Genomic DNA, 24,337 nt, shown 5'->3' with positions numbered 1-24,337 from the left:
AAATATACCACTTTACAACCCTCTAAATTAGACCTTGGCATAGTGTGTTTCAGTATAAAATATTCTAATTAATTAGATGTTTATAACTGATATTCGTTAATAACAAAGCCTTCCTCAGTTCTTTGTTATTGTAGAATAAGGTTTACCTTACCTTAACCTAATCACCTTCATCACTTGCCTATGCACTTCATTTATTGTACATTTAGTAATTGTAGTTACTAGGGATGTAACGGTATTGTAAATACCGTCATACCGCAATATTAATTTTTTTCGATATTACCGAAGTCGCATGACTCGGTAAAACTATAGGTCTTCTGAGAAAATTTGCTCAGGCGAATGAAGCGAACGGGAGGTAGCGAAAACTACAACTCCCATCAGCCCATGCTTGACCATCATCCCTTGCGGTCTGTTGTCGCTACAGATCCAGTAATGCGGAAATGGAGTGTGCTGCTAGAAGCGGGGATGAAAAGAGCTGGAAAACTCTAAGGCCCCGTTTACACTAATGCGTTTTAGTTTGAAAACGCATAAGTTTTGCTACGGTTACACCAACCGTCCACACTACGCCGGAGTTCTCGAGCGCCGAAAACGGAGCGTTTCGAAAACGCTGGAGAGGCCGTTTTCATTCTGAATCGCTGCTGCTCCGTCTCAGTGTGGATGATGGAAAACGGAGACATCTGAAAATGGAGGCGGGGCTGCAGACGTTCGCCTCTCTGATTGGGGCTTTTCCTGAATATTAAGTAGCCTAACACGCACAGTCCAGTCCTGCATTCTCTCCGTGTAAGTTCAGACTTCGCAAGTTTGATCAAGGCTGCAGTCTCTTCTTCTCAGTTTGATATGGAAAAGCAGACTATACCGAGGACACGAGTAAATCTTCAAAGGGAACAGTGTACTTTATAACTTCATTCACATCACCCTGTCTTCGTTGTTTCACTTTCTCAACAATAAAATGTAAACATGATTTAAGGAACTGCCTATTTTCATTTTAATATTAGCAACTTAGACAGCAGACATGTTGAGGCGTCGTGCTGCATAAGATGAGCGTCATCTTCACTGTGTGGATATTTATAACTAAACGGAGCCGATAACAACTGCCTCCTTTCAATTTCAGTGAAAATACGAAACACAGCCTCTCTTTTGCTGAGTATCAGTTTTAAGAATCGATAATGGCCATTTTAAAAGTATAACATACAATAAGTTTATACATTATAGGAAATAAAGGCAAGCGATCAGTCAATATACAGAATGTACGTGGTTACATTAATCATTAACTTATCTTTGCGCTCAGCCAAAACACGTTACCTGAGAACAAGTAATAGATTCCAATGCCCAAAGTCAGGGAATATGTCGTTAGATAAAGACAACAAGATAAATGAAATATCCCGTTTAATAAATATAGTAAGATTAGATCCAGCGGGAGATGCTTGATGAGAAGTCTGACTAGCAGAGCTCTCATCTGGGTAGATGGGCTGAGTGTGATTAAATGTTGAATGTGATGAGTTTTCAACAATACTAAATTGAAACTTTATTTTTTTACATGGTTTAATAATTTTTTGTTATTAAAATTGAAGTTCCTGTTTCAAAGCTTACAGATAGATGGCTAATTTGTATGTCATTGACACTTTTGGCACTTTTTTGGAGTATTTTCATAAGTTTTGTTTTTTCCTGTAAATGATTCAATAAATACCGTACCGTGACATTCATACCGAGGTATTACCGTACCGTGAAATTCTGATACCGTTACATCCCTAGTAGTTACCCTTGATTGCTATTTTGTTAATAAATACACCTTCATTGCAATTGTGTCTTCCTTGTGTTGATAATACAGAAAAAGGCTCTACAAGTCAAACGATCTCATTATCCTTCAGATTTGGCCAGATAATAAACTCCTCATTTGTATAATTTAACTAACAATATTTTATTGTTAATTATTTTGACAGTGGACAGCTGTCTGGTGCCCCGTTAAAAGGAGTTATTTATCTGTTATTTATACATTAATTGGTGCCCCCACGTGAGGCTAAAATATCATTATTAATATCAATACCTAAATATTGATTTTAATATTTGATAAATCCAATTATCACTACATTATTTGGTGCCCCATGTGAGGCTAAAATATCAATATTAATATCAATAACAAGATACTGATTTTAATATTTGATAAATCCAATTACCACTACATTATTTGGTGCCCCGTGTGAGGCTAAAATATCAATATTAATATCAATACCTAAATATTGATTTTAATATTTGATAAATCTAATTATCACTACATATATATATATATATATATATATATATATATATATATATATATATATATATATATATATATATATATATATATATATATATCAGTAGGCCTCCGTCGGTCAGTGTTGACCATGGATGACGTTATTGCTATCAAAATAAAAACCCATTAAGTTTGAGCAGGGTAACAAGATCGAAGTTTAAGACAATAGGTTCATAAATATACAAAGGCACCTTTCTTTATACAAAATTAAACTTTATTGACTAATCTAACAGAAACTAACACCTAACACAACCACAAATTCATACAAGTGTAGAGAAGAGTAGAGAAGGTAAAGTAGGAGGTTGAGAGAAGGTAATGATAGGAAAACCTTGGAATTTGTAAGAGCAAACCAAGCGAACCAAACATAATCAAATTAATCCTTCTATTATCTCTTTATGGTTGCCTTTAGTTTACACCAGTTGAGATGGAAGTGTACTTGCGTGTGTCAATGTGATGTATAGAAGCTCCCTTGGTTAAGCATGTGGTTGCCGGGTTGGTTCTCGCGAGGCAGCTGTGCAATTAACCCTTTCCGTCTGGGTCACCGCCTGCTTTCTTGGAGATTTCTCTACTTAGGTTGTTGAAGCTGAAGAGGTTTAAGAGAAGAGAGTTGAGAGAAAAGTTCTTTCTGAAGAAGTTGCAGAGAATTTGAAGAGGTTGAAGAGCTTGAAGACCTTGCAGGGAGTTTGAAGAGGTTGCAGAGCCGAGAGATGATTCTAGAGAGCTATGGGTTAAGAGAGCATGGTTCAAGAGAGCGTTGCTTTGAACAAGCTTTATAGGGAGTGTTCGTATCCACCCTCCATGGAAAGTTTGACCAATTAAGAAACTAACCTCTCTGCCTCATGGTTTATGACTCTTTGTCCAAAGAAGAGAAATTTGCCTAAGCAAATTTTATGAAAACTGAGGCAGAAATGTTCAAGTCTCTTAAAATGTTAATTTGTTGCACTCGTATTAAGATAAAATGTCAACGATCAATTAGTACAGCAAGGAAAGGTCTCTTCTGTGCAATGCTGTGGGCACATTCCTTTGGTTCATAAATACCTTGGAATCAGATTACGACTGGACATCCAGTCTTCCCTGGGCAAAGTTGGTGCATTTGTTGAATAACAGCAAAGTAATTATGTGTCTGGTCGGCCATATTCGCTACAGAGGGAGTATTATGTTTTGTGGCAACGCAGTGGTGCAGTAGGTAGTGCTGTCATCTCACACCAAGAAGGTCGCTGGGACGCTGGTTCGAACCTCGGCTCAGTTGGTGTTTCTGTCTGGAGTTTGCATGTTCTCCCTGTGTTCGCGTGGATTTCCTTCAGGTGCTAAATGAAGAAGGTTTCCCCCACAGTCCAAAGACATGCGGTACAGGTGAATTGGGTAGGCTAAATTGTCTGCAGTGTGTGTGTGTGTGTGTGTGTGTGTGTGTGTGTGTGTGTGTGTGTGTGTGTGTGTGTGTGTGTGTGTGTGTGAATATTTCCCAGAGATGGGTTGCGGCTGGAAGGGCTATCCGCTGCGTAAAAAATGTGCTGGATAAGTTGGCGGATGATACAGCTGTGGCGACCCTGGATTAATAAAGGAACTAAGCCGACAAGAAAATGAATGAATAAATGTTATGTTTCACGTATGTTTTGTGAGGTTTTGTGTTTCTTTTCTGTTTCGCTTTCTCGTCTCTCTTCCGTTGTGTACTCTGTCCTGTCCTAGGTGTGTAGCCATTGGTCAAGAAGACTGCCAATCACCATTATGACAGACTCGGCACACCAATTAGGAGCTGGACTGCAAATTTAAAAGGTGTTTGCTTTCGCTGTTCAGCAAGAGCGCTTGGCTCTCCACTAAACTCCACACTTGTGTCGAACAGCCTGTTCATTTGTGTTCGTATTATTTTTGTTGCTGTTGTCGTGTTTTATTAGATATAAGTGCTTTATTTGATAAGTATGTGCAGCTGAATGTATTATTCATTATTAGGAAGTAGAATTATCTTTATGAATATTGGATTATCAAATAAGATCTTGTTTTGCTAATAGCTAACAGTGTGTAATTTACAAAAAATCTTGTCATTTTAAGCAGCACAGTTTTATGTGGTAGTTTATGGAGGAGTTGCCACATGTGTAATTAATTTTGGAATAATTAAGAAGTTTAGTTAAGCGTTGCATATGCTGAAGATTACGTAATTGTTTCTGGATTTTTCTTAGGTTAGTAAGTTAGGTGGGTTGGGGTTTAGTTAGATTGTTTTGTTATATTTATTTCTTTGTTTTGGGAACACTCCTGTTTTATGGTTAATTTGGTTCTTTAAAATTACATTCTAAATGTGTATATTCATTGTTTGATTATGATTGCTTAATAATTTTTTTCACTTATAAATTTGTTGTGTTTTCTCATTTTCACCCAGCACCATTAGAGACTCACTTAATGTTACGTCTCATCCAATAAAACAACTTAAACACGTAACATTTAGTGGTGGTAGCGGTCCTTTTGGGATATCCTTAATTTTTGGTGAGCATTGTAAGATCTACTGTTGCTCGTGAAAAGGAGAAACATTTGTAAAAGGAAGGTGGTGATTGAGAGCAGGTGTCTACATTATTGTGAGTCAAACAAACTTCTCGCGAGGATGGCTGATTTTGATTTGGAGCGTTTTGTTAATGCATCAAATATTAAACAGCTGGACCAATGCACAAAAATTAAGATTTCTAAACAGCAGTTAAAACAAGAAATCAAGAGTATTGTTATGCACAAATTTTATGAACTGGCTGTGTTGCAGTTGGCTGCTGAAAATCAGCAAAGTTTACCTGGCAATGACGTCTGTGTAACGAAGTGGCTGACACAGAGGGATCCATTTGCAGTATGTTTATTAAACACAGTTTAATAAAAACAAGAACACAGATGTAATGCGTGTGCTAACTCACATCAAACAATAGTGTTATGTTGAAGGGCTGGTGGCAGGTCAACACAGTATGAGTGTGCAGGCATGGGTCAGAGGCAGGCAACGAATATCAAGGTCGGTATTCAGGCTAGAGTTCAAGGCAGGTGGCGTGGATCAAGGTCAGTATTCAGGCAGAGGTACAAGGCAGGCGTCTGGCTGGACGAGGTCGAGGAACAAGGCAGGGTAAGGAACGGGAAAGCAGGCAGTGTAGATGTGTAGTGTAGCCGGGGCAGAACAAGCCTTCGCAGTAAGTGAGTGTGTGTGTGCTACTTATATGCCAGAGGGTGGGTAATCAAGTGGATGCGCTGCAGGTGTGCATGCTATCAGTGTAGGTGGATGACGTAATGGTTAAAAGTCCGGGGATGGTGACCTCTGCTGGCCAGCGAGGGAAATGACTGGGACCAAGAGAGAGAGAGAGTGGCAGAGCGTCATGCTGAGATGGAGTTACGGCTTGAATTCGTCACCTGGAGATCAAGGCTGAGAAAGAAATCAAGTTGTGTGAGCTTGAGCTAAAGGCTACTAGAGACACACCAGTTTCCCCTTGGGCAAGCACCATCTGTGCAGGTCACCAATTCATCGACTAAATTACAATTTTAGAGTAGTTCCTTTAATGTGAGTAAACATATTTCTCTTGTTCCTCAGATCAGAGAGTCAGAGGTTGACTCATATTTCAATGCTTTTGAATGAGTTGCCTCTGCGTTACATTGGTCTAAGGGAATTTGGTCTGTGCTGTTACAAAGTAAATTATTAGGAAAATCTCAGGAAGAGTGCGCTGCTCTGTCCATTTAAATTTTGAAGTTGTTAAAACTGCAGTTTTGATAGTTTACAAGCTTGTACCTCAAGCCTATCAAAAATAAATCAAAGAAAAAAATTAAATAAAATCGCTAATCAGACATTTTTAGAGTTCGCAAGAGAAAAGTGTGTGCTATTTGACAAGTGGTGCACATCTAGAAAAGTGTTTGATTTCCAAGCATTGCATGAATAAATCTTGCTGGATGAGTTTAAAAGTGTGCTCAGGCTTTATTCCTTGCTGATGATTTTGCACTGACTCACAAGAATGTATTTACCCCTGCTCACGTTAAAAAGTTCTTGCAAGTTTTATTTCTAAAAGGCCAACTCATTTAAAAAATCAGACAGTAAAAACCAGTGAAGACTATGTTTTTATTGCCATAAGACAGGACATTAATTAGCTAATTGTGCTGTGTTAATGTGTAAGCAACAAGGTGCTTAAGAAGTGGTTCCTAAAAGAGTTGCTTTTGTAAAAACAGTGGATGTTGGTAAAATTCAGGGAGTTTTTATCATATCCCAGTTATGCTATAAGCATTTTCTTTTGGAAGGTTTTGTGTCTGGGCAAATCCACAGACACAAAAAAAAAAGATGAGACATTCTGTGGAAGTCATGTATTAGTGTAAGGCACAGATGTCAAACTCAGTTAACTAAACTGTGCAGGGCTTCGGCCCACCAGGAATTGAGTTTTACACCCCTGGTGTAAGGGATTGAGATAGGTGTTGTGAAAGTTTCACTTTATGAAATTTACCTACAGCCAGATTTGTACATTTGTTCTGTACACGTTGATGTGTGGACAGTTTACCTGTGCCCTGTGTAAATGAAATTATTGGCAATAATCTTGCTGGTGGTAAATTCATGCCAGTGTTAGAGATGTGTGATAAACCTGTGTTGTCAGACCATTCTGACAAATTCATAGAAAAATTTTCTTACGTTTTTCCTGCGTGTGCTTCTACATGACCGCAAGTACGTAAATTTGCTAATGTGGCTGATTTGGCTTAGACTTTTATGGCACCTAGCTTTGTGAACGATGTGTTGATGACTATTGGCAAAAAAAAACTGATGATAAATGTGATGTTCCAGAAACAATGTCTGTGTGGAGAAGTGAGCTTGATCGAACACCCAATAAGGGGGAGAGCATGCTTAGAGCCTGGCAGCTAGTCAGCGGATCAATCAGAAATATTAAATAACACCTGTTTGTGATTGGGCCAGAGAGGCACTGTTTTTAAGGAGAAGAGAAGGAGCAGCCCAGAGCAGAGAGAGAACACAAACATTCACACACACAACTTCACAAGTTGTGTGATTATTAAAAATAAAGACATTTGCTTACCTGAATTGCCAACCCTGTCTTCTTCTTCCCACAATAACAACGAACAATATTACAGTGGTGCCAAAACCCAGGAAGTAGAAAAAAATTAGCTGCCAGAATGTCCACTCCGTTTACTAGTCCATGTGCGGAAGTCATTCAGAGAACAACATCACCCACTAGTGGAACTGAAAAGCCCAGCAGGAGGACCGCAAGCTAATCCAGAGTCTGCTGGCCCAGGAGATCTGGCCCACTCCCATCACTTTACAAAAAATGGAATCGGAGGACAACCCAGAAGTGTTCCTAGATCTCTTCGAGAGGATGTTGGAGGAGCAGCGCCAGTGCTTCCGGTCGCTGGAATAGGTCTAAAGTGGTGAGCCCTTTGTGTTCCTGAAAAAGCTTTATGACACCTGCCACAGATGGCTGGTCCAGGATTGCCGGAACGTTTCCCAGGTGGTGGATGCCGTGGCGCTGGACCAATTCATCTCCCGCCTCACCTACCGAACTTTGGAGTGGGTGTAATGCCACAAGCCAGAAGACCTGGGGATGGCCATCAAGTTGGCGGAGGATCACCTGGTGGCGAGGGCCAGGGTCGGCGAAATAACCTCTCTCTTCTCCTCCTCTTTCTTTTCCTGTTCCCAGGCCTAGACTGCGAGAACCGCCCACACCAGCATCTAGACTGCAGTGCAATGAGGTGGATTCTCCCAGTGATGCAACTACAGGGGGGCACTCTTCTATTGCACTGGCTGGGAACGGCTGGGTACTCTGGTGACCAGGGGCAATCATCTCTTAGCAAAACAGCTCATCATCATCTGGCACCTCTAACGTGTGATGTGTGATGTGTTGTCGCTCCTGCTCGCTCGTACTAACTATATTCAGCAACATATCAAGACAGTACTGGGCATGGTTGTTAGGACCTGTTAGGACTTTAATGTACAAGTGGCTCAAACTAGCTCATTTTGAGGCTGGATTCGGCAACAACTTTAATCATAAGGTAAACAAGAAACAATATGGAGCTCCTTCACAGGACTCCACACTTTTTAAAACACTGAATCAGGCTCGTGTGGCTCTCGCCTCCACCCACACTTGTTAGCGTTACCAATCTGACCAATCACAGAGCTTGCGCTACACGTCATTGTGACGTGTTGTTACATTTTTTTGAGAGGTATACGTCAGCATCGCAGACAGCCACGGAGCATACGCCAGCGCTTGATGTGAAAGTAGAATTCAGTCTTAAAGAGCCCATATTATGGGTTTTTGAAAATTCCCTTCCATGTAGTGTGTAACACAGCTCTAAGTGAAGTGAAGTATCCAGCTAAGGCTTAAATCTGTAAGAGTACAGTGTTTAAAACGGTTGATTCATCTATAAAAGAGTCGACTCAGAGTGCTTTAAACGAGTCGCCATGATAACGAGTCATTAGGTGTTTCGCCATGACGTACTAACGAAACCAAGTTATTCACGTGCATGCGCAAACCCGGGAGATTTGAAACCTGCGGCCCCGCCCTCTGACACAGAAACCCAGACACACACACACACCCACAAACACACACACACAAACGTGCCGGTCGATTGAAGTCACACTGCAGATGGATATTATCGAGTCTCTACCCAAAGATGAAACCTCAGCATTATAACCAAGCAGTTGGAAACTACTGGAAACTTCTGGATACTACATGCTACAAAGAATACTTCATCGGCGTTTGTTAAAGGAAGGATCAGTAAAGAGTAACTTACTGATGGACGTCAGGATGGGTTTCTTCCTCCATTTCTCATGTGTAAGTACGTGCAATTAAAGTTGTTGCCTCATTGACTCTAGCTTGCAAATGTATTTAGTTGTGATTTGTTACTTGTAACCGCGTGTACTGTATCAGGTTAACTCGCTATATTCTCATATCGCGTGCAAAGCCACGTTAAAAACGCGACACGTGCTGCTTTGTTTACGGAGCTCCGTGGAGGAGGGTAGTGTGTGTGCGTGCGTGTGCGTGTGTGCGCACGCGCAAGGAAGAGTGTGTGTGTGTGTGTGTGTCTGTGAAAAGAGCAGAGTGAGACAAGCTAGAAGATCTCCTCAACAGTTTTTGGAGTTTTTGCTCAATAAAATAGTTAGTCGTCTGTATTTACATTGACCCACTGGCAGCTAAAATCCACGCCTTACACTATCAAGCGTGTATGAACTGTGATTACTTTTATATTGCTGATTAGCTGTTGGTCATTTCACTCTTTCACTGAAGGCAGTCGACCAATCGCAACAGACTGTCATCGGTCCAATCAGCGCAGATTAGCTTCGCGCTAAGGAGGGGTTTGGGAACAAATGAATCACTGGACGATTCATAATGCAGATTATAAGACCAAGAAAGTGTTTTTTGACCTTGCATGCATATTAGACTGTTGTTGGAGACCCTTACAACCAAGATATGACCCTATTTCATGTATAATATGGGCTCTTCAAGACCAAAAATGAGGTAAGAAAGTTTTTGGGACTGACGGGATGTTATAGACTTTGTATAGGTTATTATAGCCTGTTATAGGTTTTGTGCTTATTTATTTGGCCCTCGTCAGCTCATTGACTGATCTCACTAAAAAGGAGAGACTGGACATTGTCCAATGGTTGGAGCAGTGCTAAAAGGTCTTCTTAATGGTAGAATCTATACTCTGTGGGGGGCTGCTATTGCACGCTCCTGACTTTGCTCTTCTCTTTCTATTGCAGACGGTAGCGTCCGATTGGGGTCTGGGGGTGGATCTCTCCCAGGAGGTTGCAGGAGTGTAATGGCTGGTGCTGTACATTAGCCGTAAACTCAGTAAGAGTGCTTCCCTGAGGCTGGAGGTGGGAGTATGTGGAGAGCTGAGCATGATTGAACACCCAATGAGGGGTAGAGCGGGCCAATCAGAAGAGAGAAACACTCGTTTTAAGGAGGAGAGAAGGTGCAGCAGAGAGGTTCAAATTGGCCAAGATACGAATTGTATTTAAAAACTTTTTGCACAAGTACTAAAAACTTTAAACATTTCTTATAGAATAGCCAGTGTGTACCATCCAGAGAGCCAAGAAGCTTTAGAATGGTTCCACCAGATATTAAAGTCAATGCTTCGTAAATACTGTTTGGACACAGGGAAAGACTGAGATGAGGGTACACCTTTAGTGTTGTTTGCCATAAGAAAAGCAGTCTTGTATTTAGTCCCATTTAGTGTTTGCTCACTGGAGGTTACCTTGCTTACTGGTCATAAAAAGTGATGGTACTGCTAAATTTTGCACTGACTACAGAAAACTTAATGCTGTGACTGTCCCTGACTGTTTTCCCTTTTCGCACATGGAGGACTGCATAGGTGATATTGACTGCAACATTCGTCAGTAAATTACTGTAAATACTGGCAAGTTCCTCTCACAGCTCATGCATCTGATTTGTCTGCTTTTGTGTCTCTGGAGAATTTTATGCAATACTGTGTAATGATTTTGGCATGCGTAACACCTGAGCCACATTTCAGAGACTCATTAACTGTGATGATGTCGTGATTTATTCCCATAGCTGGGCGAATCATATTTCCACTCTCAGGAAAGTATTCACATGTTTTAAGAAAGCATCCCTCACAATTAAGTATACCAAATGTGATTTTGAACAAGCTACAGTCACATACTGAGATGACGAAGTGGGTCTTGGTCAAGTGTGACCGGTGAATGCAAAAGTAAATGCCCTTGCAGAATTCCCTATTCAAGCTTCGTGGAAAGAACTGCATTTGATTTTTAGGAATTTTGGGTTAAAAATCGCAATTTCTGAAAGAATTCATTGACATTGCTGCTTGGTTCATTCTGTAAATTTGCATGGACGGACGATTGTAAGCAGGTGTTTGAGAATATAAAAGCTGTCTTATTTAGCACAACTGTGTTGGCCACACTAGACGTAAAAAAAAAACAAAAAAAAAAAAACGTTCACCTTGAAGATTGATGCAAGCGCTGTTGGCGCAGTTGCAGTGCTCATAGACAACACCCATGGCATCGAGCATCCAGAATGTTATCTTTTTCAAAGTTTAACAACCATCAAGTAAATTACTCAACCATTTAGAAGAAAACAATGGCATTATTATGCAGGTTTTTTTATGTGTATGTAGGTTTAAGTAGTTTTCCAGTTATTCTGTTTACTGACCATAATCATCTTGTATTTTTAGACAAAATGTACAATCATCAAGACTGATGTGCTGTTCAAAGCTCGCAGTGTTGCAGGGAGGATTGATTAAATTATCTGCATTTATTTGTAAACAAAATACATGGATAGATGAGGTAAATAAATACAGATATACAGAAAGAAAACAGACACGCGTTTACGTGATCAGGGTTGTAAAAATCTGTAGCCTATAGATACAACCTTTGCCTAGATGGCCAAAACTTACTATAAAGGTTTTGTGCTTAATGAACATTGTCAGAATTGTTCATAAGAATTGGTACCAGTGTAGTCCTTTGAACCATAATAAAATGTTTTTGAATTACATACCGGTCAACCCTCCCATTTTCCCCTTATTTTACAATTCTATTCTGCTCTCATCTCGTAAAGGTATTTTCCCATATTTCTCACGTATTTTTCTTCTTTCTACGAAGGGTGGGAATAAACATTAAAGAACTGATCCTTCCTATATGCAACTCATACCACCGATTCACCAGGTGATACCTCTTGCTCTTAAATGTAAATCTGTTTTGGCTTTCATTTCATTTAAGCATGAAAACAATTATGAAAAAAAACTGCAGGACTCCCTTTCTTTATATTACAGGCGCCGTTGCCCCTCGTCACAATCCTCAAAACAGTCAATTCATGTTGTGGTGCGTGACAGTCAGACACGATTCAGAGTGATCAATAGACGGATTCCGTACACGTGGGGCAAATGCAGACACTCTTGGTTTTGGGTGCGTCCCTTATTTTCACATCCCACTGTTAATATGTGTGGTAAATGACTCTTAATTTCTTGCAATACACCTTACTAATGCCCGTTTTTATGCTTTTTAATCAAAGTACAAAGCACTCACATGGTTTTAGATGCAAATTAAGCTTTGGACATCAAGGATCATTTGGTTATTGAAAAACAAATCAAGAAGCTTTACTGCAAGGTGTAATTTTATTTTTTCAGACGAAGAATGTCACATCACTACCTATTTTTGCCTTCGGATTACTGTTTGGATTTGTCTGTTTATTATATTGTCAGCCTGTGTTTCTAACTTTTGCCTGTGCCTAAACTACTGACTTTCAGCACGTTGTACTGAAACTGATTTTTACCACTGGCCTTATTACACTTCTGCTAATGGATTCAACTACCTGTTCTAGTGAGGCACAGTTTAAAAATTTTAAGTAACTAATATTTTTTATGGAAAGTAAATAAGAAAAGTAGGGCCTGAAAAAAACTAAAAAAATGTACATAAACAACTAAAATTTTCTGTTTGCCCAGCCTTTTCTGTTAGTTGTCTAGGCAAACTGGATGCAAGTGGATCCAAATGAAAGGTCAGTCTAAGGCCAGGCATACAATGCATGTTTTTTATACGATTTCAGTAATGCATCAACTCACACTGCACTGGAAATTTATGGTATAATTGTTCAGCAGCAACTTAATTGCTTAAACAGTTTAAACACACCAAAATGAGTGGAAAATATATATTTTTTCTTTAACAGACTATTTAATGGATATAAAGTATGATTCTTAATATTTTCTCAATTGCACAGTTAAGTTCAAACTAATTCCAGAAAAAAATGTTAAGGGTCCACAGATCATGCTCACAAGGCATGCTTTTGGACTAGATATAGACAATGAACCTAATAAATACACCTCCGTTTGCTGGGAACTTTTAAATCAATTTCATATATAATTACACAGTTTCATATAATAAATCTTCTATTTTTTAAGTAACTTTTGATTCCAGCCCTTTTAAGCTCCATAAAATGTCTGGATGCACTTCAGGACTAAGGTGGATTGGAATCTGCTTCATTATATTTGACCTGTTTGAAACTGTGTGGGCGCTTGACTCAATTAGACGAAATGATCCAAAGCTGTTCTAAATGAGCAATTTTAGAAAAACAGAGTGGTGGGAGTAAATGGTTAGGGATACGTTTGCCAATGGTTTCAAGTATGATCCCTCGAAGAAGTGATCCAAGACATAAAGAGCAACAGTTTCCAACTACACTCCATCAACACTGTCCTCTTGAGTAGTGCCAGGGGACAGCTGCAGCTGCTAAGAATAAAGAGCTTTTGACAGGTAGCCTAAATTGTCTGGTACTGTGCCACATACAGTACATTTGGCTTCCTCTATGGAGGTCATTTAGGAACACATTTGTGATGACATGATGATTCATAAAATCAGAGAAAATCAACAATTGCCTAGTGCAAATTCCAATTATTTTGTGCGACTTCAGTACTGCTTGGTTTTACTGCAAGGTGCTAGTTGTTTGTTCAGAAATTATAAAAGCTATCTAATGCTTTGAATGATTAGATATTAAGAACAACTTGAGAAAATGTGACCCTTGTTCAAAGTTAGAGGACCAAGTTAAACCAACAGTTTTCAATGTTTTGCTATTCCAGTGGTTCATTACTTTATTACCATAACCATATGGTGGGCTTTGGGTACACTTTTATATTTCTTTAACAACATATATGCATGTTATGATGCAACATGATGTTTCAAAAGGATGCAAATCAATGCAACACTGACAAAATTACTGGAGTGAAAATGTATTTTACCTTCTCACCCCGTTCACCTCTGTCACCCTATTGGGGGAAAAACAGTGATGAAACAGGCATATAAAAGAAAAAATGCATTCAGAATGGTGATACCATAACAGATAACAATTCAATTAAAATATGTAAGGCTAATATATGATGCTCATGTTACCCATACTAAATCATAAAGTCTTTAAAAAACATTTGGTGTAGAACAAAATCTGCTGTCAGACCTAGCCTGGGTAATTGGGAGCACCGTAGAATTTCTCATTTACATATATATATATATATATATCAGGAATTCTACGGTGCTCCCAATTACCGAGGCTAGGCCTGACAGCAGATTTTGTTCTACACCAAATGTTTTTTAAAGACTTTATGATTCTGTTATATATATATAGCTCTAGGCTACCTGCACACACAGCCATTATTTATACTTATTTATTTATTTTTACATTCTTTTCATTTATATTTTTTTCTTGCAGTTCCTACGTATATACTGTATATTGTTATTTCACCGCAGCCCCAATCAGTTTTTTTACAATCTTTTCACATCCCCTCTCAGCCTGCAGGTTAATGATGACATTATATCTTTTGACTTCCCTTAGTAATGACACGTTGCCTAAAAAACATCCAGTTCTCTGGAGGTTTTAATAACATAATTTTAATTTAGTCAGTCTTGAATTTAAGTGATCAGTACATGAATCCCACTTCAGCTTCGTTTGCTTTGTTCAATGATCTGACAAACTTTGATTTTATGAAATAAATAATAAACTAGAAACATCTGTTTAACAACTAATGTGAGATGTATTGCAGATGAACAAACACTCTAAAACATATCTTTCAGATGTAAATGCACACATCAAATAGATGTGCATGAGCTATCAGGGATGATCTATATCAGAGAAGATTTAGGCCTCCATAAATAGAAGAAAGGACATTTTTATTCAAACATTATGTGCTCCAACATTATGCATTTTATGATTTTAAATAATATGGTCATGATAATTGATATTTGACTTTTGTTATTGAGACTTTTTAAGTGGGCAGTAGATAATATCTTAATGGATCTTGTGAATATGGATTTTTTTATTTCTCTCTCTCTCTCTCTCTCTCTCTCTCTCTCTCTCTCTCTCTCTCTCTCTCTCTCTCTCTTTATAAAAATATATATATATATATATATATATATATATATATATATATATATATATATATATATATATATATATATATATATATATATATATATATATACAGGGCTTGACATTAACTTTTTATATCACCAGCCACTGTGGCTTGTAGATTTCCAACATTACTAGCCACTCGCCATTTTCACTAGCCACACTTTTTTTGTTGGGAAATATATTTTATATGCATAAATTTGAAAGATGATTTGTTTTAGATGTTGTGTTATGTCCATAACATGCCTGCTTATTCATTTAACTTCTTGTTTGTGTTGTGTATTAGCTTGCTTAGTGTGTATGAGCAAATGGGTTGTCGCAATGCAATTAGTTTTTATTTCACAGGACTTTTTACGGCTCAAAATTAAGGATTTACAAAATTTTGCTCTGACCACAACAAATAAGTATTTCATAGCCACAATGTTTTAATGTGTCAGAACAATGAAAATATAGCATTATAGGTGCATTTTGTAATGCAACAAAATTTTTCTTTAAAAAAAAACAAACATTACATTTAAATTATTGTCATTACAAAGTATTGTCATATATCTAAAATATGCACAGTAATTGGTCCTGGCTAAAAGTCCCAGATCAGCAGTTAACTACACATAAATGGGGAGTAATCTCCCATTAAAGCAATGTTATTGTAAAAATATAATTAAACCATGTTAACAAACATAACTAAGCAAAAGAAAGCAGGTGAAACATAATGAAAGGATGATCACATGCACACGGTTAATATAGGCCTGTTAATTTGTTCAAAGAACACTGAAAAAAAAATATTCAGATATGAATCCTCGGATTTACTCATTTTTTATGTTAAGTGGCTGTAAACAATTTATTTGGACTGAAGTTAAACCAACAAATTAAGTTGAATTTTATTAAATTTAATTTGTTTGTTTAAATTTAACACAAATAAATAGCTTGCAACAGTTTTTCAGAGATAATTTTTTCAGTGAATAATTAAAATGAAAGCAGTGACTGCTGCTTTTAAAAGAACATGTGTGTTTTTTTTTTTTTATCTTGAGCTCTCGAAAACAGCAGGACTGTGGGTGCACAATCATCGCTGTTTGTTTAGTCTATTTCAAAGGTAACCGATAGCATCAGTTGTGCTTCCTCTAAGCATGGGATTCAAGCAAGTAAACGCGAGTAATCATCCTCGCCTTTGATATTTACCTTCATTTTTGCTGATTTGCTCATGCGAACAATATATATATATTGTGGAAGAAATTGCCCCCAACTTGTCACAAACCTTGATGCCTAAAATAGGGCTTAGAATAGGGCTTTCAGTGGTCCTCCTTTAGCAGGCTTTGGTGTAAAATAAGCATTGGCTACCTTTACACTTTCTGATTGATAAATTTACAAAAGTGTTACAAACCTTAATGCCAGGAATTCCATCTACTCCTGGTGTACCAATATCTCCCTACAAAAAATAATAATAATAAAAAAAAACACACACAAAGTGACCTGTTAACAACACTCCTTTAAAAAGTCATGTGACACACATCAATTCAGTCAAGCAGCCATTGTTGCCAAATTGATTTATAAAGTTTAACAGTAAAATAAAGATTGAAATGTTTACATTTATTTTTACTACATAAATACAAATAAAGTGAATCAGGCTTAACCCTCTGGAGTCTGAGGGTGTTTTAAGGCTCTGGAGAAGTTTTGACATGCCCTGACATTTGTGTTGTTTTCAATATTTTGAAAACATATTAATGGCTAAAGGGTGATAGCACTGTAAACAGCACATGTTGGGATACAATAATACCTAAGCAGCATGTGTGTATGTGTTTGTGTTTTTTAAAAAAACAATGTTTATGCGTGGTTAGTGAAATACTGTTGAAGTCACAATGTTGAAGTCACTGAAAAAAGGCTGTGAAACACACAGAGAACATTTGTGCACAAGACTTTTAAGAACTGGGTCTTGAAGCCAAGTGTTTTTTCTTCAAAATGATGTGAGAATCATCTTGTTTACTTGCTCACAGAAAACAATATAATAAATTAAAATTTCCAAGTCACTTTTTGAGTGAAAATGGTTTATGCAAGAAGGCGTGAACTATCATTACTATGCAGTGAGTCACACCTGAGAAGACAAAGACCTGCATAATGAGCTGCATAATAAGCCATTAGACAGGTGTGTGACTAAGAGGGAAGAGTTTTAAGAAGGAATCAGAAAAAAAAGTTTATGTACTTTTTTGTGTGCAGTTTATTTAAAATATATTAATCACAAAAAAAAAAAACTTGAGATACACTTGTGAGAGTCAATGCACTCTATAAAACTTTGCAAACTTGATAAACTTACATATAGCAAATCTACTGAAATTTATTTTTGTAAATGAAGTTTTGTTGCAAAACAAGATATATCCATTTAGAGAAATGTTGGTTATTTGACATTATTATTTAAGACATCAACAGTCAAGTTCATTCACAACCGTTATACATGAAACTATTACTTGAGCTCAGTGAAGTCCAGGAACACAATATTTATGTCCATAAATAGTTCATAAATAAGTCAAAAATAAATAAAAACATGCCAAAATGCAACATATTATCTTAACATTGTCAAACATCTTAAATTGGTTAAAAAAACAATACATCATAAATATATGGAATAGTTTATACAAAGATTGAATAATAATAAGATTCTGAGTTAGTTTTGGTAATCTCATATTAAAGCAATGTTATTTTAAAGAATAATAATTAGTCCATATTAACAAAAATAACTGTGAGCAAAAAAAGCAGGTGAAAAACACACCATCTGCGGTAATGAAATCTTTTAAACAGTCGCGCACATCACAACAGCTTTTGGCGCAAGTTATCATCCTCTCATTCGGTATTCACAGAAATTTTTTAAAGAATAAACTTATAAAGGACACTTAGAAATGTAGCCTTGCAGACAGGTATCCTGTGATGGGAACACAGGAAAAAGGCAGTATTTCACAGTAACCCCTGGCCTTGACATTCTTGACATTAGCGGAGACTGACAGACGCAGGATTAATATGTCTTGGTCCATTTTTGTAGCGTTTTTATACATTTTTGTGAAGTTGAAGGCTACATCTTTATCTAATAGTTTGTTGGTAGGACACAGACTAACATTACTCGCATTACTAAGCAAACTCGGAGCACATCTTTTAAACAATTGCCATCTGAATAGGGATTTAAACACATTAGCCTAAAAATGTCTTGAGAATATATATTGTAAATTGACGATTAACCCCTTGGGGTCGAAGACCGCATATACGCGTTTTGACCTATGGTGTCGTCAAACTGCTGAAATGAACTTAAATTACACTTTCAGTTTTGATCGTACAGATGAGATCAATACATAAACCGAATCTGTTATGTGTCTACTTTTAATAAAGTAATCAGTATGAAACCAACGCTATGTCTAGTTTCTCAGTCTGATCTCGTTAGTTTTATTGCGACCACGCCCACGAGGCATTGTTATTACAAGCATTTGTAGACACCTGCAGACTGAATTCCCTATTCAGATGGCAAATGTTTCTCATGGAGACATCTTTAAAAGAAAATCCTACCTCTAAACCTGATCAAAAGCATGGTAGATTTATGGAATCATTGCTGGTGCATTTATCATAATGACAACAGCCAACTTAATTAGACTACAACACAACACAGAAGAGGTGGCTTTTTGATAGCTATAACATGGACAAGCTTTCTAGAAAAGAGTCCATTTTAAATTCACGACATGAGACGAAGAGTGGCCACTTGGAATTTTTAAAATCCATTTTTAGATCAACCTTCTTAGAGATGTGGATTTCGATGGAATAAAATCACCAAGTAGATAACTGAGTTTGGTCATTTTACCTGGGTGGTTGAAGAAAAAAAACAACATTCTGACAAAAAACATTCTGGATTTGGACAGAACGAATCTCTCCTGCAAATTTTAAAATCTATTATGCCTCCCTAAAAACAATTACCATTAGAATAGGGCTTACAGTGGTCCTTCACTAGCGGACTTGGGTGTAAAATAATTATTGACTAATTTTACACCTTTTATTTCAATCCAATATATATAAAGCTTTGAGATGATGGGCACATATATTTATCATAAGCTTCAAATGAGCACAAAAATTCAGTCAGTATTCCAGAAGACATTAATTTCTGTTTGTGCTTTCCTGTTTGATTAATCCGTCAGAAGGATTAGATTTTCAACTTCTTGGTCAGACACTGTTATTTTATGTCTATTAGTAATGAAACAAAGTTCAGTTCATTCATGAAAATTTGCGTTTCTATAATGTTATTATTATTAGCAGTATTATTTATTATCTGCATTTTTATATTTGTTTTTATAAAAAACAAGTTTAGATTTGTCCACTTGTGGTGTTTTGGAGACATCTGCATCCCCATATGGGCATAAAAATAGGACGTGTGTTTGAATACATCTCAGTTTTTGATTACACTTCATTATTATTGTTTATTTGTTAGTTTGCTGGGAATTAGAACTGAACTTGAAATAATTTTAAAAAACAATTTTTTGTGCTTAACAAACTATATTAAGTATGTAGGCTAATACATTTCTTCAGCGGAGTGCGTACAACATCGTTTCCTTATTCTAGAAAGTAAAGGAGTAAAGTAAAGAGTAAAGTAAATAGTAAAAGTAAAGAGTAAGTAAAGAGGCCAAATAGAAGAGACTTGTTCTTTATTATCACACTCCAGATGCTCTGTTTAACTGTTTAACGCTAATGAAGTGTTCAGTTTTTCCACTTACAAGGTCCACCATGTAAATAGCAAATACGCCATGGCGGGATGCAACTGACTTTTTAAGGGAATGAGAGATGAGACTTTGATTGGTTAATACATGTTATTCTTAAAACACACCCTCATTAAGATAATAAGCACAACCCTGTTTGGTCATGCGCCGTGGCACAAATCAGATTTGTCTGTCTTCATAATAGCAAAAGTGGTTTTGGACACCCCCTTGATGCTTTTGTGTCATGTACTTCAGACTTTGCGCCTATAAATATATACACACACACACACACATATCCATGTACATGTACTCAGAATGTGTCAGATAAAGTTGCGAGTTGTCAAAGTCAGCGCATTTCTCTGCCTTCCAGCATGAGCCCTCCAATGTTTCATGAAGTTTGATGTGTTTCCAGCTTTATCACAAGTTTTGTAAAGTGACTGCTTCACGTTGTGTCAGAATCCTTGTGAAATACTACTATCCTTTAGAACGCTTAGTTTAAGCAAATTTGATGAAAGCGATCATGCGTGTTGATTCTGAAGGTAGTCGCTCCGGCTGCCCTGTCCTGACCTGCGTGCATTTTGTGCGTTTGTGTGTCTGTCTGTCTGTATGTGTGTCTGTGTCAGGCCCGTGCACAAAGCACAGACCCTTACAGAGTCAGGTGCTCAACGCGATCGCAAAGTGAAGAGCAAGTGCCTCCTAAGAGGGGCACCTCAGCCAATAAGGGTAGAGGCCCTGGTCTGTGTGCATGCGCGGGTGCGTTTCTGAGCAACAAACCTGCCTAATCATTGTTGTCTGCAGCAACTAAATCAAAAAGTTACGAATTGCTGCGAGATTGCGTTGCACTCTCAGCTCACATCATTCAAAAGAAAAGGTAAACAGACTGGATTGTCTTAGCAACTGGATGAATGTAGAGGAGGACCAAGCAAAATTGTTTCTACTTTATAATTAATGTTCTCAACTCACAGCCGTACAACTTTACAATGAGTACAATTGTTTTTATTTAATTCTTTATTGCTATTATAATTTTCCATTTTCCATATCTGCAATGCCTGTATTTTGGCATTTTTTGCAGTCCACTTAGAATCCAACTTGGAATTTTTTTTTTTCTTTATTGGTATTGATTGTTTTAAAATTCAAATGGCATTAACATGCCTGTGTTTTTATTTCTTTAATAAATATGGCTGTGAAGCCAGGATCTTGATGGTTTATTGTGGGTATGTTGTTTAAATGAAGAAATTCGTGTTACAAGGTAAACAAAAATTCTAATAAACAATTATATTTAGAATTTAAAAAGTTTTTGTCATGAGTTTACATTAATTTTACATTTGAATTGCCAAAATAACAAGTTTCAGTGTTTTAATCGCGATTAATTTTCAAGAGAGTGATTAATTAGTTATTTTTTTAATCTATTGACAGCATTAATATAAATATATATATATATATATATATATATATGTGTGTGTGTGTGTGTGTGTGTATATACTAAATATATAAAATATATATATGTAAAATATATATATATATATATTTTTTTGTACAATATATTTTTTAGTTTTTTCAATTTGCATATCACAACAGATTACACAATTACAGAACAATAATCATGAAGGCACAGCAAACTTTTTACCCCCCATTCTCCCTCCCAACAACCCATTCCCTTAAAAATAAATAAAATAAATAATAATACGTAAATAAGTGAAATAAAAATAAACAATTAAATAAATATAATAAAAAGGGGAAGAGAAAAAAAAAGAGAAAAAAAAGGGGGGGGATATGTTTAAATCAGGTAGTCTGTTTAGACCATGATACTTCCCATATTCCTAAGCCTGTTCTAGTTGTAGTAGACTATCCACACTTACATTGTACTTTAGAAAGTTATTAAAAGGTCTCCAGATATCTTCAAACACATTTTGTTTCTTTTTGATAATATACGTGATCTTTTCCATTGACATATGTGATGCCATTTCTTTAATCCACTTTCCTATTCTAGGTTCATTTATATTTTTCCAATTAAGAGCAATAATACGTTTAGCTTGTAAAATACACATGTTTATGAATCTGACCTCTTTGCTTTGTAAGAGAGGGCTGCCAGGAAATATACCCAGGATAAAAATCCAACGGATCCAACGGTAATTTCTTTAATAAAATTTGGTCAATTATTTCAATAAGATCTTGCCAAAAGGGTTTCACTTTCGCACATTCCCAAATACAGTGATAAAGTGTTCCTCTTACCTCATTGCACTTTATACAGGTATCTGGAATATTATGATTAAACTTGTGCAATATAGCAGGAATTATGTATGTTCACATTAACCATTTGTACTGTACGAGTTTCAGGCTACTATTGATTGTCTGTATCTGAGCTCTCCTACATGCCTCGTTCCAGTCTTCTAGAGATATTTCATCTTTCATATCTTCTTTCCATAACTTTAGTTTTGATTCTGAGGATTCGTTAGAGCCAGATACAAACAATCTGTACAAAGAGGAAATTGAACCTTTATCATAACAGTGTCCTAGGATTGCTGCCTCTAATGAGGAAATGTTAGGAATATCTAGTGAATGATTTTGAGATGAGGATATAAAGCTTCTAAGTTGAAGATATTTAAAAAAATGCGTCTTTGGAATATCATATTTTTTTGAAATTACTGCAAAGGACATAAATATTTCATCCTTATTGTACATATCTTGTACTTTCCTTAACCCTTTTTCAGCCCATATCCGAAATCCTGCATCACTTTTTCCTGGTTTAAACTTAACATTACCCCAAATAGGACTAAAACGTGACCAGGAGGGATTTATATTCAAATGTTTACAAGTATCAAACCAAACATTAATCATGTTCAATACAATGGGGTTGTCTGTGTTTTTTCTTAGATATTTGAGGTCTGCCGAATATAGGTATAAGTGCAGTGGTATTTGTGGTGTAATAGAGCGGGATTCCAAATCCATCCAAGAAGGAGGACTTTCAGAAGAAAAATAATACATGATTGTACGCAGCTGAGCAGCCCAATAATACCACTGAAAGTTTGGACATTTAAGTCCTCCTCGATCAAATGGTAAATATAATAAAGTTAGACGTAGTCTGGGACGTTTATTTTGCCAAATAAAGTTGGTAAACAGTTTCTTAATTCTAGTAAACAACGATGAGGGAGGGGGCAAGGGGATGTTTTGGAACAAATAAAGAAATTTAGGGAGTATATTTATTTTTAGGATATTTATCCTGCCAATCATTGAGATGGGTAAAGATGTCCAACGTTCTACTAATGACATAGTAGCATCCAAAATTAGGTCATAATTTATTTGAGCAATCTTATTTATTTCATCCATGACTTTAATACCCAGATATGTAAAATTATCCGTTGAATTAAAGATAGAAGCATAACCTTGGCTATTTTTTCTCTCTGATTCATTAAGTAACATTATAGATGATTTGGAGTGATTAACTTTATATCCAGATATTTTTCCAAAAGTTTCAATAAGATCCAGGAGTGCAGGAATAGAGCTACTTAGATTTTTAAGGAACAAAATAATATCATCTGCAAATAATGCTAATTTATGTTCCAAGTGGCTCTCTCGAATTCCATATATGGCATTATGCGTTCTCACTGCTATGGCGAATGGTTCTATTGCAAGGATAAATAATAAAGGTGATAGAGGACTTCCCTGTGGGCAACTCCTAGATATTTTAAAGGGTTTAGAAACAATGTTATTTGTCAAGACTTCTGCTGTGAGCTCCGTACAAAGTAGCCTAACCCATTTACAAAATGTATCACCAAAGCCAAAGCGAGTAAGCACATCAAATAAATAATGCCATTCGACACGGTCGAAAGCCTTTTCTGCATCAAGAGAAAGTAGTGCTGTGTCTTTCGCTCCTCTCTGGCTATGTAAGATATTGAGCACTCGTCTGACATTATAGAAGCCCTGTCTCTCTTGAATAAAGCCATTTTGGTCTTCTCCCACCACCTGAGGGAGTAAGCTCTCCAGTCTTCTTGCAAGAACTTTGCTAAGTATTTTTGTATCTGAGTTTAAAAGGCTGATTGGACGCATATTTTCGCATTTTATATTTGATTTTCCTGGTTTTGGAAGTAAAGTTATTAGGGCACTTCTCATGGATGTAGGAAGAAGACCATTCCTAAAGGACTCCTGGAACATCTCCAAAAGAGGTGAAATTAATTTAGACTGAAATTTTTTATAAATATCTATAGGTATGCCATCTGGGCCTGCCGTTTTACCTGCCTGCATACAGTTGATTGCTTCTAAAATTTCTATTTTTGTTAATTCTTCATCTAATGCTTTACTTTCATTTTCTGAAATGCTAGGAATATTAATGTTATTTAGAAATTGTTTCTGTTCAACAAGTCTGGGGTTACCATCAGAGCTATACAATTTCTCATAAAATAATTTAAAGGCCTCATTAATTTCTTTAGGATCTACTATAGTTCTTCCGCTTGAATCTTCAATGTAATTAATAG

The 24,337-nt window shown here is 36.8% G+C and overlaps 1 protein-coding gene across 35 annotated transcripts in view; it reads right to left on the bottom strand.

The window, feature by feature from the left end:
* The window catches only part of col25a1 (collagen type XXV alpha 1 chain), a 329,419-nt gene that overhangs the window by 93,230 nt on the left and 211,852 nt on the right, over nucleotides 1-24,337 (bottom strand). For all 35 annotated transcript variants that reach the window (XR_012382769.1, XR_012382768.1, XM_073907401.1 and 32 more), the window contains 2 exons: nucleotides 16,529-16,573; nucleotides 13,991-14,017 (listed from right to left, as the gene is read on the bottom strand). Coding sequence is in view for 33 of the 35 variants with exons in the window: in XM_073907401.1 (XP_073763502.1) it covers nucleotides 13,991-14,017; nucleotides 16,529-16,573 (72 nt within the window). In the remaining 2 variants the exon portion in view is untranslated. The remainder of the gene's footprint in view (nucleotides 1-13,990; nucleotides 14,018-16,528; nucleotides 16,574-24,337) is intronic.

The sequence above is a fragment of the Danio rerio genome, chromosome 7 (genome assembly GCF_049306965.1).
Source record: "Danio rerio strain Tuebingen ecotype United States chromosome 7, GRCz12tu, whole genome shotgun sequence".
In the NCBI taxonomy this organism is placed as follows: Eukaryota; Metazoa; Chordata; class Actinopteri; order Cypriniformes; family Danionidae; genus Danio; species Danio rerio.
Note: the sequence above shows the minus strand (reverse complement) of the source record. Positions and strands in the feature narration are given on the sequence as shown.